Source organism: Callithrix jacchus, chromosome 6 (genome assembly GCF_049354715.1).
Source record: "Callithrix jacchus isolate 240 chromosome 6, calJac240_pri, whole genome shotgun sequence".
NCBI classification, from domain to species: Eukaryota; Metazoa; Chordata; class Mammalia; order Primates; family Cebidae; genus Callithrix; species Callithrix jacchus.
The window spans coordinates 66,821,802-66,838,634 of NC_133507.1; the positions used below are offsets into that span (position 1 = coordinate 66,821,802).

The 16,833-nt window shown below is 35.7% G+C and overlaps 1 protein-coding gene and 1 long non-coding RNA gene across 7 annotated transcripts in view; both read left to right on the forward strand.

Moving 5' to 3' along the window:
• Window positions 1–1,298: 1,298 nt before the first annotated feature.
• The window catches only part of KCNH7 (potassium voltage-gated channel subfamily H member 7), a 508,532-nt gene continuing 492,997 nt past the window's right edge, over window positions 1,299–16,833 (forward strand). For all 6 annotated transcript variants that reach the window (XM_035304671.3, XM_035304674.3, XM_035304672.3 and 3 more), the window contains exons 1-2: window positions 1,299–1,598; window positions 3,277–3,507. In XM_035304671.3, the coding sequence (XP_035160562.1) occupies window positions 1,523–1,598; window positions 3,277–3,507 (307 nt within the window). In that variant the 5' untranslated portion in view covers window positions 1,299–1,522. The remainder of the gene's footprint in view (window positions 1,599–3,276; window positions 3,508–16,833) is intronic.
• On the forward strand, window positions 9,250–16,278 carry LOC118154569 (uncharacterized). Its single transcript, XR_004744631.3, has 3 exons — window positions 9,250–9,381; window positions 10,001–10,038; window positions 16,149–16,278. It is a non-coding gene; the product is annotated as an uncharacterized LOC118154569 (long non-coding RNA).

The window sequence follows — 16,833 nt, forward strand, 5'->3', positions numbered from 1 at the left end:
ATAGGTGAAAGAAGCAAGAAAAATTAGAAAAACAACTTCAAAATCAGCTTTCCTGGCATGGATTGTCACATTTGTTTTCCTAAGTCTCCAGGAGGATTGTTTGAACAGAAGATTCTGTATATCCTGAGATTCCCACGCTGGCAGCCTTTAAGTGAGAAGGAAGAGGACTCTATTCTGCGATTTGAACCCTTTCCTATCCCATATGAGATGATTCTTTAGAGGTGGTGGAGGAAAGCAGAATGTGGCTAGTGGGTTCCGGAGATGAATGGCATTGGAGGTCGCAGCAAGGCTGGTAACTCTTAGCCCCACCCACCTTTTGTTCCCCCTGGCGCCCAGTCTCACCTATTTCAAACTCTTTCCTTGTTTTGTACTAGTCGCGCGCAGTCTTTGGCCTTCTCATCTTTGGCCATCTCATCTTTCTCGCAGCCTAAGGCACCTGGAGACCAAATCAACCCCCAACCTTGCAACCCTCCTGGGACTCAGGCAGAAACTGGGCATGCTCAGAGGCGCGGGCAGCTTTCAGTCTTTCCGAGGCGCGGCTCAGCGCTGGGCAGGGACCCGCGTGCCAGTTCAGTTCGGGCTTCAGCACCCACCTCAGCTGAACCCAGGGATCCGAGCTGCTCCCTGAGGCTAAATCTACACCCTTAGATGGTTCATTCTCAATCTTCAACCTGCTGAGCGCCAACAGAGTTTACAAATAATCCTCATTAAGGAACTGTTTTCCCACCTGTCTTTTCCTTGCAGCTAAGGGTCGTTTAGCTACTGCGGCGCGAGGAGCTCAACCCTGTGGCTGGTGGCCTTAGAGATCACCTTCCCCGAGTAGCTGTTTGTCACTGAGTTTTGGAGATTTCTTGGCTGGCTTCCGTTAAAGCATGCTTGAGTAATCCGAGCTGTGGCGGCGCCCAAGCTATCGGGATAAAGGGAGCGTGTGTGTGTGTGTGTGTGTGTGTGTGCGTGCGTGTGTGTGTGTGTTAGGGGGAGAGGGCGGAGATAGAAACGTCAAGCCCCCCCTCCCCGACCCCCAGCCTCCTTTTCTTTCTCTCCTTCCTGCAAAAGCTGCACAAGTATTCCATCCCCCCCTCAGCCACCCTCACTGCTCTGGGCAACCGCCAGGTTAAGCCCATTTGCACTGAGAAATTGGCGCCGTTTGGGAGAAGAGAAACAGATCGATTGCCCTTGTGACTCCCCGCCCCCTTCCCACCCCACCCCCACCGCTCCCTCCCTCTTTTCCTCCCCCGCCACCTCCCCTCACCCCGCCTCCTTCCCGCTCCCCACCCCCAAACCCTCTCACCCGCGGCAGTCCGGTGCGAGGCCCCCTCCGGAAGGTGAGGGGAATGGATTGGACTCCGGTGGGGAAAGCGGGTGTCTAGAAGTGGTGCTAATGGGAAGAGAATTCTGGTTTCAAAAGAGGATGCTCCGCCACAAAGAGCGGCTCGCGCGCTGGCCTGGGCTCTAGCCGAGGAGAGATCCCGGGAGAACTCCAGAGCTCCGGGGGAGCGCTCCTCGGAAGACCGGGGCCAACATGCCTGTGCGCAGGGGGCATGTGGCACCACAAAATACATTTCTGGGGACCATCATTCGGAAATTTGAAGGGCAAAGTAAGTTCATTTGTTCTCTTCTCTCGCCCTCGCTTTCTGCTTTGATAGTGCACTTGCGTCCGCCGCTTCGAAGCTGGGGAGACCGGCAACTCCAGGCTCTGTCAAGTTAAGAGGCTGTGAAACCGAGCCAGGAGGTTCGAATGGCAGCGGGAGTGTTCTCCTTCTGATATTAATTTTGATTTACATTTTAGATTACGGTCTCCATTATAGGAGGCAATTTGATCCTTCTCTACCACTGCTCCATTATCTGCCTTGCTACTTAATGTCCTACTATTCTACTATCTTAAAGGGAACGTGCTAGGATAACATGGGTTTATATTTTGAGGCTGTTTTACTGTAGACTTTCTGAAAGTCGGAAGCAGAGCAGACCATACTATTCCAACAAGATAATGTAAATGGTAGTAGTGATGTAAATGGCTATGCAAACTATATTTTACCTTGGTTAAACTGCAAGGCAGTGGTATGATAGGGATGCTTGCTTGCTATTAGTTTATAGAAGCTAAATTTTGTATTGAATCAATGCAAATTTATCCTCAGCAGGATAATTTGGAAAAGCAGTATCTCATCTGTGGTGGTTCCCGATGCAAATAACTCATTATTCAAAATAATATTCCTATTCTTTTTTTAAATCCCCTTTAACATTTCCATTTAGAAATTTAAAAATGAATTGTAAGAAGTAAATTCCACAAAGACTGAATGCACAGAAATTTAATGTTCTCATGTGGACTAATTACAGGGAAAAAAATTGTTGGTATACAAATATATTAACTTAAGATCCTATATTTGTAAACTTATTTTCGTCCTTTTCTTAAAACTCTATTAATACATTTGTATGTCATATATTTTGCAGTTATTTTAGCACTGCATTTAGAGATGTGAGGATCTGGTACCTTGCATACAAAATAAACTTGTATATCTTGCTTCACCATCTATCTGGAAATAGTAAATACAATCTGTGATCAAAATTAATAAGCTCCTTGTATTAAAATGCCTACTACTACACACAAAAAAATCAAAAATCTCCCAAAGTAAAAGTAAAAGGTGTTATCATGATATTTACTGTGTGTATGTAAATATTTTTTGTTTCAGAAAAAATATATTATGAAAAGATGAACCTTTTCATTATTGAACTGATATTAAATGTGAAGTAGTTTCATTAGCAAAGCTAGTTGTCTTTGTTTTTAACATGATGTGTGTGACATGCCCAAGAGAGATAGAGAGAAGCCAAAGAATAATAACTACTTTAAGAAAGTTGTATTCAAAGGGCCAAGGTTGAAATGAGAGGTCTGACAACTACAGAATGTTTCACTGTTTGACTTCGAAAACATTTACCTTACAATTAAGTAACATTCTGAAAATATCAATGGGCAGCTGCTTGTCTGAGTGTCCACTAGGATCCCTAGCAGTTGCAGGGCTTGAGAACTAGACTATTTGGGAAATTCTATTCTTGCAATTAGAAGGGTAGTTTCTTAATATTTTCTGTTAAAATTATTTAGGATAATTAATCTCACATTTAAAGTTTACGGGGTTTCTTGTGTTTTCTTTTTTATAAAGGCTGGGGCAATTAGTAATTTGGGTGCACCTGCATTTCAGACTCATTATGCAACAAATTGCTTCAGTGTTACAGAGAATATTGTGGAAGCTTTTTAAAAGATGCCATACTGTCTTCTTATTACAGATAAAAAATTTATCATTGCAAATGCCAGAGTGCAGAACTGTGCCATCATCTATTGCAACGATGGGTTCTGTGAGATGACTGGTTTCTCCAGGCCAGATGTCATGCAAAAGCCATGCACCTGCGACTTTCTCCATGGCCCTGAGACCAAGAGGCATGATATTGCCCAAATTGCCCAGGCATTGCTGGGGTCAGAAGAAAGGAAAGTGGAGGTCACCTATTATCACAAAAATGGTAAAATTTATCTATTTAGGATTCTTTCCATTTGATGCCATTGAAAAGATATTTTGACGATTAAAAGTTCATATGCAGAGAATCCCAAAATGTTCAATTACAGATATGTGCTTTGCTTGTAGTATTTGGGGATCCTGCATATGGGTACTCTGATGAGGGGTCTGGTAGAAACAATTTCTTCTTTGAATAAGGATACTGTGAATTGTTCAAAAGTACAATAACATAATGTCACAAAAGTTAAAATGCTACAAATCAGTCTTAGATACTTCTCTCTTTACAGAATTATAGAAAGATCAACAATTTACTGCTGGTATTGGTTTGCATTTGGTAGGTGAAAAATACAGTGTTATTTGTTTTAACTCTAAAATACTCCACAAAGCAAATTCGTGTTCAAAACTATATCTAAAACTATTAGTTATGTCTCTTGGCTCTTTAGATTTAGTTGAAAGGCAACACCTCTTGCTTCTTTTGCTCCTTCTTATATAGGATTGAGGATGATAAATAGGAACTTTTACATTGATCCAATTAACCTGTGTATATTCAGATAATAAAGGCTGTTTATGTAGTCATAATTTGTTCTAAAATAAGAAATGTAGAATAAATTATGATACTGTGGAGTTATTAGTATTCATTTTTATAACTACAGCAAAACTGGCACCTTAAACTTAAGGTCATACCTCAACTTCAAGGGCAATACCTTCTTCTGTCAAACTTGCTATGAGAGCAATAAGAGTTAGACATAATAGCTCTCTTTAAAAATTACACATGTAATATATAGGCATGTCTTAAATACACAATATATATGTAAATGAACTCACATGTGTAAATACTCAGTATGCCCATTTTAAGGTATATATATTCCCAAATATCTGTATCTATAATGATATTTGACAATCTAGGGATTAAAGGTAAAATTATTTTAAAAACTTGCATGTTATAGTTAATTTTGTTGATATTTTATCATCATCTATTTCTTTTTATCCCACTAACAAAAATTAGTAAGGCAGAGGGGTAACTGTTCAGATTTTTAGAAAACTCTTAAGTTTCTTATGAATATGTAATGTGCCATAGCTTATATCATATAATGACTCATCATTTCGTAAACTACAGAGAGAAAAAGCAGCAGGGAAAATGTTTAACTCTTACTCTTGTTTTCTTATAATACAAAGTACAATGTACAATTCTTAATTACTACATTTTCCTTAACATGAACTTGAGTGGTTACAAAACATTACAGGAAAAACAGGTTTGTATAACTTTGTAGTAATCTGTAATAAAATCAATTGTATAGTTATCAAACAGATAGAAATTGTTTTTAAAGTTCTGCCTACATTTCTCTTACTTTTCTGTCAGTAGTGTTGGCATACTAGAAACAGCCTAATTTCTCTGTTGTCTTGAAATTTGTTGAATTGAACTCTCACTACCCAAATTCAACTCATGTCTTTTGAGTATCTGATGCCAACAATCTGGATGTCTGAAATAATTTGAATGTCTGACATTTTTTCTTATTGAATATTTATTATGATATCAACACAGTCTATATTGTGGCAACTTGAGTGCATGTTGGTCCATCTTTGGTCATTATATTTTCTAGACCATTTCACGGTTTTTTACAACTCATAGAATTTAAGTATGACATTAATCTGGATTGCCCAAATTGCTCGGATATCAGGTATCTTTCAGAGTGTTTTCAAGTAGCAGTTATCTATTACACCACAAGTGGTATGATGATGTTTTGAAAGTTGTTCAATGGGGGTGTGTAAACTGATTTCAAAACACCTTAAAACAACAATTTAATAGGAGTCACAAACATGATTAATTCCTCTTATATTGTTGAATCTTCTGTATTAAACAGAAGATTTTTTGAATGATTTTCTTGGTTATATGAATTAAAATGCCGCTTTTTCAGTAAAGAATTTTTGGTTTGAATGATTTTCTTGGTTCTATGAATTAAAATGTTATCTGAATTTTGTTTGAATTATTTTCTTGGTTATATGAATTAAAACACCCCCTTTTCAGTAAAGGATTTTTGGTTTGGAAGCTTGTTTAGGTCTGAAAAATTAATCTTTGGTAAAAATTTTGATTCTGTTGACTTCATTTTCAGATGTAACTCAATCTTTAAGGACTTTAGTATCTTTAGCATTAACAATAAAATCTACCCATTTTATTTTAATTGATATGGAAAACATGAGCTGATGAGCCAAGCATTTTTTTTTCTTCCAAATAAAAATATTAATTTGAATGACTTTTTTAGATAGTGAAGACACAGTCATATTTATTTGCTTCACATGTAATAAACTTGTGTTTTAGCTACTAGTTCAAATACCTTGAATAGAATTTTCACTGTGTCTTGGGATTATTTATATGACAACTGCAAAATCAGTTAGAGCTTATGAGGTACAAATTCTTAGATAGTCTTACCACTTAGAGATAAGACTACTGCCAGCTATGCTACATTTATAAAAGCAGGAAGAGGGAAGATCACCAACATTTTTGTTGATTTGTTTCTCAAAGTTTCCTTAATTCCTTGTTATTGATGCCATGACTTTTGAGACTTTCTTGATTTCTTAACTGCATACAGTAAATCCTTCTTTGGCTTATTGTTTATTTAGCATTTCACAAGAATATGAAGAGTGATGTAATAAGCCCAATGAACAAATCAACAGAACATTGATACATTCTGTTTCCATTTCTTCCATTTGCTCTTACTGGCGGAGTAAAAATATCACTGAGGCATTATTTTGGAAAGCTTGTTCACTAAAGTGGCCCAGAGGCTTTATAAGCAATTTAAACCCGTGATCTATGCAATGAGTTCACATTGATGCAGTTCATGGTGAATGGCATGATTGTCATTTTGAAATAACACTTCCTACTATGCTCCTATATGTGATTGTGCTAGGTACAATTAAACTTGCTGTTTATCAGAATATCAATTTTTAAAAACCTAGTTATTTGCAGTAGGAATTTTTGACAGCTCTTCCTTTGAGGATTCTATTTTACAGTTTAAGTCATTATTGCATAAATCATCCTTGGCAGCTGTGAAATATTGCTTGAGGTGATAAAGCTGTAAATCTTTTGACATAAAACTCTAATTATACAAAACTATAATTATGCTGTGACTTATATAAGGATGGGCATGCATTTTAATAGCATAATAGATTCATTTAAAAACACCTTTTCAGCAACAAAGTTTAAAAAATAGCAAACACTTCAGTTATTAACTAGTTCGTAGTTTGTAGATGATGCAAATAGAAAGGAAACAGAAAAAAAATAGCTCCCACAACTAAGTTTATCCTTCATCTTGTTTGGACTACGTCACAGAATAGAGCGAGCTAGTTTAAGTGCTAACCCCCTTCAGGCATATTTAGAAATGTGACATTGACCTTAAATTATCAAGCAACTTTAAACATTTGAAAAATCAAAGTAAATTTCTCCAGGAGAAATAAAGATCTTTACTCAGTTGGAAAGAAGGACTTAAAATGTATTATTTTTTGAGGTCAGAACATTCTTGTATTTTTGCCATTATGCTTCCATACACACTATGGTAGCAATTTTGCTAACAAATCAGAAATACATAGTGCTACTTTCCTTATCTTCATGCTGCTTTTAAAGAACTGAAGAATGATAAGGGGCTGAGGTAAGTCCTTGCCTAATCCAGTCAGATATCACTACAGAGGTAGAGTTTTATTAACTAAACTCAGAAGAGGTCTTGCTTTGGTAGTATTGAACTTACTATATCTGAGCATTATGTGGAAAGATCTTCTAAAAACAGCTTTATTTTTGTGAATCAAGGCGAAGATGTAGATTGAGCGCCTCCTCTCTCTCATGTAATGTACCAGGCACTATAAGAACAGTAGGAAGAGATACATAGGAGGATTTCACCTGATCTCTGTGGAACACTTGTATTACAGAGTGGCTAATGTTCATTTCTATCTTCTACATTGCAGCTGTTTTTATAAAATTATTTTTAAAGGAAAAACAGTATTTGGACTATGGGGTTGTTAAATGCATAGAGAGCCTACAAAATTTAGTATTAATTGCTGTTTTCCTTCTATTCCCCAAATTTAAAATAAACATGCTTATGTGTATCTTTTTTCACCTTTGTCATGTATACATAATAATATATTAAAGAAGCAATGAAGTTTAGTTAAAAGTTTATTAGCACAAACAGAAATTCCAAAAACTTTCATAATAGCTTTATATAAGTTATATGGCATATAAAATATTCAGCTCTCTTAATTCTTGGATTGTGTAGAAGAGATACAGATGGTAGTTTTTTAGACAAGAACAAAAATATATTTTTTGTGTGCGTAATTCAAGCAATGAGAAAGATTTTCAGAGAGTATCTTGCCTAGAGTTTGCTTGGGTGTTCATTTTAACTTTCTGTTTATAAATTTTTATGTTCTATTCAATAGACTATTGCAACAACAGTAATCCTAAAATTCATTTCTTTCATGTGCCTAAATATTATCCAGAATTCAAATTTGATCAGTTGTAATTATTGGTAAAATAGGCATTCTCAATAGACGCTCTTCTTCACAATTCGAAAACAATTTCAATATTGTCCTAAGTAAAACCAAATATCCTAAAATGTAGGTGAGCTGTGTTTATCAGTTACTTTTCACTATTCACCAACATCATACCTCTAAGCAGCTCTGGTGCCAACAAGAAGCCATGTTGTCTGCCAGCTTGAGAGCGAACTTCTCAGTTATTTTCACATCCAAGGGGCTTGAGAAGAGGTCAGTTTAGTATTATACAAACAAGATAGGGTAATGGGAGAAACAAGGCTTTTGGTTGGTTTTGTTTTTGTTGTTGTTGTTGTTTCCTATAAGTAATCTCTGAGTCCATTGCTAGCAATCTGGCCAGCCCAGTTAGTTGAGCCACAGGGAAGTAATAGTTGGGGTATGAGTACTGAGCTGTCACCATTCATCTGGGCTTGTAAATTAGAAACTTTGGCATAATTTTTCACTTTTCTCCATCTCTCAGCTCCCTAAAATCAAGTCGTTACAAATCCTTTCAATATTTACATCAGAAATATCTCTCAATGCTTCCTCCATTTTTCCAACCACTTCAAGTGGTCTGATTAAAGCCTGTTGTCCTCCTGAAGTAATCAGGTTTCTAGTTTCTCTCCTCCAATACATTCTCTATATGCTATCAGAGAGCTATTCCCAAAACATGAATCACCTACACTAATGGCTTATTAGTGCCAAAAATTACTGAAAGTAAATTTTATATATCAAATAGTGGATACAACCATCCCATAAAATGTATATTCTTATTATCCCCATTTTGTGGAAATAACACTGAGGCCCAGAGAGACTGAATAATTTGCCAAATTGCACATAGCTTATACATGGTGGAGACTGAGCCCTTAACAAATTTGCCTTATAGCTGCTCGATGTACCAATATCAGACCTCAGCTTGAAAACCTGTTTTCAGTCATTAAACCTCTCAGGATACTGGCTGCCTTCAGAATTGAATTCACTAGGGATTTCAAGAATGGTGTTGTCTTAGTCTTTTCCTGCTGTGATAACAAAATACCTTAGAGTGGGTAACTTACAAATAATAGAGATTTATTTCTCACAGTTTTGGAGGCTGGGAAGCCCAATATCAAGGCATAAGGCTGGTAAAGGTGGTTTCTTCACTTTCAAGATGGAACTTTGTTGCCTGTGACCTCACAAGGCAGAATACAGAGGGCTAAAAGGGGTAGTCATCTCTCTGAAGACTCTTAAAGGCATTAATCCCATTCAGGAGAGTGGAGCCCTTATGACTTAATCACACCCCAAAAAGTCTACACTTCTTACTACTCTTATGTTGGGGTTGAAGTTCCAACGTATGAATTTTGAAGGAACACATACATTAAAACCATCATAGGTATGTTAGAGAAATCAAACTGTATTCCCAGCTCTGAAAATAACTAGACCTTCTTCGTGCCTCATTTTTCTTTTCTGATACCTATTTGGACAATATCATCTATGTTGTCAGGCTTATTGAGTGTGTTGCATGCAATTAAGAACACAACATTATCTCTGGCATGGTTTCTTGGCTGTAATTTGTTCAATAAATATCAATTAGTTGAATATATTGCCACCTTAATGTCTCCCACAAATCTTATGATCCAGTCATACTTGATTGCTCAGTTTCTTAAAGAAGTAAAATATTTTTCTTCTACTAATACTCTGTTTAACCTTTAGAAGTTTCTCTTTACCTATAATGAATACTTCAAAGTATTTCTAAATGGATTGCCCTTCTTTTAGCTTCTTACCCTAAAGAAACCATCTTTATCCTTTCAAAGACAGGTCAAAAGACCTCTCTGTGAAGTTCCGCCTGATGTTCTCACTGTCTGCACCTCTGTGTCCCTATAGCACTTGGTTCTAGACTCCATGGTAGCCTCTGAAGTGTACTCCTTGTTATTATGTATTATTGTAGTTAATTTAGTCTATTTTTAGTTTATTCAGATAAAATACCAAGTCTTATTAATTTCTGTCTCCAGAATATACAGAAGAGTGACTAGTACTAAATGGGTGCACTGTAAGTATTCACTTAAAGAATGAAAAATAGATGAAAAATGGTACCATGTGGTTAGAAAAAAAAAAGCTACTTAAGATAATAAGATCTAGGGGGAAGTGTGTTATAAGAAAAGTGTGATGCTTTGAATTTTTTTTCATTTTCTTAAGAACACTTCTAAAATATTAAAAACAATTTTTACCTTAATTTTATTAGTGGCCATATTTTTTGTTTAGTAATCTAAGATATTAAATCATCTTCTTAGCCTGAAACTATATGAATAGCTAGAAAAATATTTAATGAAGGGTTAGTGAGAAACTCTCACCAGAAATTATTAACCTGTTACCTGAGTGTCACTCACTTGCTACCCCACCAATGACTTACTAGTGTCTCCAACAATCTCTAATAGAACAAATCGAAGTTTTTTTTCTGCTCTCTTCTAATTTGATTTCATTGCTATGGTTGACACAATATCTAATGCAACAATTTATCCTTCCATTGGTTCTTGAAAATTCTTAATCAGTAATGAAACTTGATTTCAGGGTTATACAATAATGCAAATGTAAAATGTAAAGTGATAAAGTTAGGTTATTAATCATTAATTATTATAATTTACAAATGAATATTTCCTCTCTCTCTTTACTGTACTGCCTGCATTTACAGATAGTACTGAACTACCAAGAAGCAATAGAGTCAGGTAGTTATAAGGCATTAATTACAGTAGTGAGAAAATATGTCTTATTATGAACAAATTAAGCAAGTTAATAGATTATGAGAAAACAGAATCCCAGATTCTCATGGCTGTTACTGAATATTCCATAATCTCTGTCTCATCCTCCTTTAATTTACATGGAATATCTAATTAAGAAAAGCAAAGGGCCCTTTCCATGATAGCTTGAATTCTGGCTGAGGCACCTCCTATGACTTTTCCCAAGTTAAAGTAGGCCTGCTTGTGTGCAAACTTGTCCTTTTCATGATTCCCACTGTTTTGTAGAATGTCTCACACTACTTTTTACTCAGAAAATGGGCAAAAACAGCTGTGGCTGGTGCTCAGTGGGCAGAAATTCAAGGGAGGAGTGAGAGAGGACTGTGGGTACATTTCTGCCTTTAGTTGGCTCATTTTGTAAAATGATCTCAAACGAGACTGTGCAGGGCAGGATGTTTGAGGTTCCCTGAGCCACGTGGCTTTTGCTTACCTGCATTTTCTTTCCAGATGAGTCAGAATACAGTGTATAGCAAGTGGACTCTCACCATTGTGGGTTTTATTGTTTCCTTTTTCTGTTTTATTTTATTCTTTCCTTCTTCCTTTGGGATCATTAGGAGTGTTTTCATTTATCAGTCTTTCTTAATTTTGATAGAACATTAATTCTTCCACATTTTTTGAAATACTGGTTTTGAGAGAAATGTAATAACTGCATGAGTTCAAGACAACTTAAAATGTCTCTTGCCTATCATAGAGATTATTGTCCTTTAGCCTCAAAACACTCTTCTTTCTTCTATTCAGTGAAATCTGTATCAATGACTTAAGATGATGGGCATGATGACAAAAATGAAAATACAAAACTAGTGGTGGTTTTATAACAAATAACAAATAAATAAAAATCTATTTGTGTTAAAAAATGATCACCTATTTTAACACAGCCTTAGGGTATTTGCATATACTAATTAAGGCTATATCAATTAGACAAAATCAGTGTCAGATATGCAAGGTTGTGTGGTGTGTGAATGCTTTTTAATGTTTCTGTTCACTATTTTAGCTAAATCCATTAAAATTTATTCTGATTTTGCTAAAAAGTCCTATATACACCCTCTGTTTTCTTTAATAATATTAATCATTTGATCTTTAGCTGTACATTTATTCAAGGGGTTTACATGTAATAGATGTGCTCTTTAGATTTTAATTTTCTTGGTTGTAGGCAATGGACACCAGCCCTCTACTCAGTATAGATTTTCTCCCAAAGGTCGAACATTGAGTTTGAGCTCAGTGATTGGTTCTCCATATAAATTGCTTTAAGTGATTTTCATGACAGCTTTGGGAGCAGATATTATCTCATTTTACAGATAAGTTAAAGTGAGTTTCAGAGAAATTAAGTACTAATGATCACAGAGCAATGTGGAACTGTGATTTACAATTCATGTTTATCTATGCTTGCAAACTCTAGCACATTGCCTCTAAATGATACACCTCTTAAACATCAACCTACTCTATTCTATATTTCCCAGTTATAGTTCTTAATCATAGATTCTACTGATCATCCAAGGTTTAAATTTGATTAACTTGGTTAATATCAAAGAGTGAATAAAGCAAGGCATTTTGCATTTTAAACAGAACTTTATCAATCAAATGAATCTCTATCAGACAGAGTGTTAGATTTTTTGTGTGTGTGACAGAGTTTCACTCTTGTTACCCAGGCTGGAGTGCAATGGCGCGATCTCGGCTCACTGCAACCTCCACCTCCTGGGTTCAGGCAATTCTCCTGCCTCAGCCTCCTGAGTAGCTGGGATTACAGGCACGCACCACCATGCCCAGCTAATTTTTTGTATTTTTAGTAGAGACGGGGTTTCACCATGTTGACCGGGATGGTCTCGATCTGTTGACCTCGTGATTGGGAAGCCTCGGCCTCCAAAAGTGCTGGGATTACGGGCTTGAGCCACCGTACCCGGCCAGAGTGTTAGATTTTAGTAGAATGATGATAGCTAGAATATGCTTATCATCTGCATCATTTTTTTTTTTTTTTTTTGAGACGGAGTTTCGCTCTTGTTACCCAGGCTGGAGTGCAATGGCGCGATCTCGGCTCACCGCAACCTCCGCCCTCTGGGTTCAGGCAATTCTCCTTCCTCAGCCTCCTGAGTAGCTGGGATTACAGGCACGCGCCACCGTGCCCAGCTCATTTTTTGTAATTTTTAGTAGAGACGGGGTTTCACCATGTTGACCAGGATGGTCTCGATCTGTTGACCTGGTGATCCACCCGCCTCGGCCTCCCAAAGTGCTGGGATTACAGGCTTGAGCCACCGCACCCGGCTATCTGCATCATTTTTAATGGCATTCTTTTTTGCTCTTAAAAGTGTTCCAGTTTTGGACTATCATTGTATGGTTGACTTAGATTTTGGGGGCATTTTTGGTTAAGGCCCTCTCAGCTACTATATGTCTCGTCTTTATCCACAAAGTTATGAAGAAAATTCATAGAGTATTGTGGTTCAGTCGGAGGGACATGTATAGTGTCCTCTTCCCCTCTCCTTCCCACAAGAAAGTTTTATTTCCTGGCAAGATTTTGTGATTTGACAAAATTCACCGCTAGTATTTCAAAGGGAAAGCATAAATACATTGTATGGAGAGAATCTGGTTGATTTAAAATGCCTTCAATTTTCTGCATCTTGAGCCAAATGTCAGATTCAGTTCCTGCTACACAGCCTACTTTCTTGTTTCCCTGAGCTCCTCCCAAATCCTTTGTCCTCAGGATTCCTCCCTTTGACCACTGGGTTCCTTCTTCCTGAGATAGCCTTAATGTCCCCTCCCTGAACCCTTCAACACTCCTTCACTTTTAAGCAAATTCTGTACAGCGTCAATCTCAGCTTATTTCTAAGGTCTCTAAGTCCCTCAGGCAGCCTTCTCCACATTTCCTAACATGTTTTCCTTTTCTCTATTGGAAAATTTATGAAATTGTGTTGTAGTAATTTGTTTCTATGTCTGTCTTTTCCATTCTGTGTTGAACATTTTGAAGGAATATTTTAAGGCAGTTTTTAAAAAGTAGAAGAAATGGTGGGTGAGTAAAGAATAGACTTAGCGATCCCAGCAATACACTCATTTACAGATGAATATGTGTGTAAGGTGTCAGCATCTGTAAAAGTTGTATTCCTTCACCATATTGTCCCATTTTGCTAACTAAGAGAATGGTGAAAATTAATAATTTACATTGTTTATTGGCTAAGAAATTATTAACTTGCTGCCATGTGGTTTATGTATTATAAAGCAATTTATTCTAATACTTAATAACCTGTAACTCATTATAAAATTACATAAAAAATCACTCTTCCTAGTTAGCTTAGAAAGAAAAAGGTGAAAGATCAGAAGAGTTCAGATAGATCCCTGATGCCAACACAGTTGACTGATTCTGATGGAACATCCACAAGTTCAATAAAAGGAAGACTATCTCTACATGTTCTCATAATAATATGCGCATGTTTATAAATTATCCCAGCCCACTCTGGATCTCCTCAGTTAAATACACTTGATAAAAAATTTATAAAACCTTTCAATTATTCTGATGTATTTTTCTGCTATCTTTTCCCACCCATTGGAAGCAGCTTCATACTTACACTGGTCTCACAACACATTTAATTATTTTTTCCAAACCTTGGGTCATGGGTTGAGATTGTAAGGCCTGTATGCTATCAGAAGACACTTTAACAGTCACATCCTGATACAGGATTTCACCACTTCAGCAAGGACTTCATATCTCTACTCTCCCTCTCTGTCTCTGTCAAGGTGATATAATTTCACTGTTGAAAAATTAGAAAATACAGAGAAAAAATAGAAAAAAAATTTATCTTAATCCTAAGAGATCTCCACTGTTACAATGATGGCGTGTAGTGCAGCTCTAATTTTCCTACACAAATACACTTGTGTGTGCATTCATGCATGTTTTTAACAAGACCAGAACAGCACTATATATATCAAACTGTAGTTTGTTTTCCTTGCTGACAAATTTCTGTTGAACATGCATATGCTTTTTAATGATTTCATAGTATTTTTACACAGACAGCCCATAGTTGTTTTAATATCCACAGAATATTATCAATATTTATTACTTAATAATAATTGAACGCTTAACTATTTCTAACGTTTTACTATTGTGCAAATGTACCAAGAGTCTATTCATCCATCTAGATCACCTGTACTTCTTTTTCTTACAAAATACTTGTAGAAGTATAATTACTGCATAATAGTATGACTATTTTAAAAATTGTTGATACCTCTTGTCAAATTATAACTCCAAAAAGGAATATGTTTAGCTGCACATTTTATGTGTCTAATAGAACTTGGCATTCTTTTTAATTTTTGTTGATCAAGTAAAAAGAGTACCTTATTGTCTAAATTTAATCACTAAATTTAATCCAAAGTCTTTATTGAAAAACACACATAGAAAATATTTGAGGCAATTTATTTGCCTACTTAAAAAATGCTAAGTATTTTCAAACCTAGGGAGCAATGAGAATCTCTTTAATAGTTGACTATCCTCACTGGGTGCCCCACTTCACACCAGGTTCACTCTTCCAAATACTACTTTTCACATTCACATTTTCATTTAAGTACTTTGCTGGCATTTTTCCAAGCCTCATATTCAGACACTGATACCAAGTCTTTACTATTTAAATAATTTACTATTTAAAAGTTCAAACATTCTTTGACACATTTTCTCCTTTCTATAAATTAGATTTTAAGTTATTTTCAATATTTCTCATATATTTTAATATTTCTTATCTAAATAAACTGATGAAAATTGTAACTAATGAAAGAGCTTTTCTTCAGTAGTTTTTATCTTAATATATATGTATATGTATATTCAGATTTAAATATACTAAATATACTATATATACATATATAGTTTTGCTGAGATGCAAAGTGATGGCCAGGGAAGTTAGCAAAGTCATAATAAATAAACATTCTCGTAGGATATCATGTAACAGAAGTGAAATGCATTTATGAAATGCCACTTATAGTGGCATCGAATGCTCACAATTACATATGATATGTGAGGAAAGATATAAGCAACAGAATTATAACACAGTATTAGATAAACTGCTAAATTTATACCAATATAATATTATTAAAATGAATGCAGGGAAGGATCATTCTCTTCCTAGGCTGCCTTACTTAACCAAGACATGCAGAGCTCTGGTAATCTGATCTTTCTAGCTGTAACTCAATTGTCAGGTCTTCCCTCCAGGTGTTCTTTATAATGAATGTCACTTCACCAAGACTCAGTAGGATTTATGGATTTTCAGATTGTTGTTTTCCGAATTTGCTCCCCAATGAAGAACTACACAAAAATACCATTAATGATGCACAAATTCAACTGTCCTATTAGCTGGCATCTATTCATTCTAAAATCTCATAACTTGTTTCTTTGCAGGTCATGTTTCCAGAGTAAGAAGAAGGTGTCCTAGTGAAATTTCATACCGGCCAACATTCATTATTTTAAATATATTCACAGCAAAGTGTGCATAGTGTGAGTTAGACAACATTTTGTCTTAATTACTGGCACCCTCAATAACTTCAATAATGTATTTTCCTCTAAAGAATACTTCATCTCAAAGAGTTACTACTTTTTGTTATTAATCTAAACTTTTTGAAAATAGGAAGAATGCTGCTTACAGCCTTTAAATCTTTACCAAGTAAGATTTTATAATATAATTTTTGATTTTTCTTCAGTATTAGAAAATAAAACTAAATGTTGGCAGAGCTAATGCTCTGCTAGAGAAATGAAAATTAATTTCAAGTGTAAAAGAAAAGACATAATTATATTCATAGGTATTTCTTATATGGCAATTAAAAAAAATAATTGATAACATTTAAATTTTCTTTTCCAGAAGAAAATAGAGATTTTAGTTAGACTATCTACATTTAAACTTTCATAAACTTAAAATACAAAATATAAAGAATGAAGATGAAGTCTGCTCTTTAACAGCTTTAGTTGCATTATCAAATTCCTGGAAAAGACAAACAAAAGAAATCTCAGGCACTGAATTTTCATTCGAGCAGAAGTTATGTGTGCTGACTTCCATTAAAGATTCCAAGAAACACGGGCTAAAAAAGAC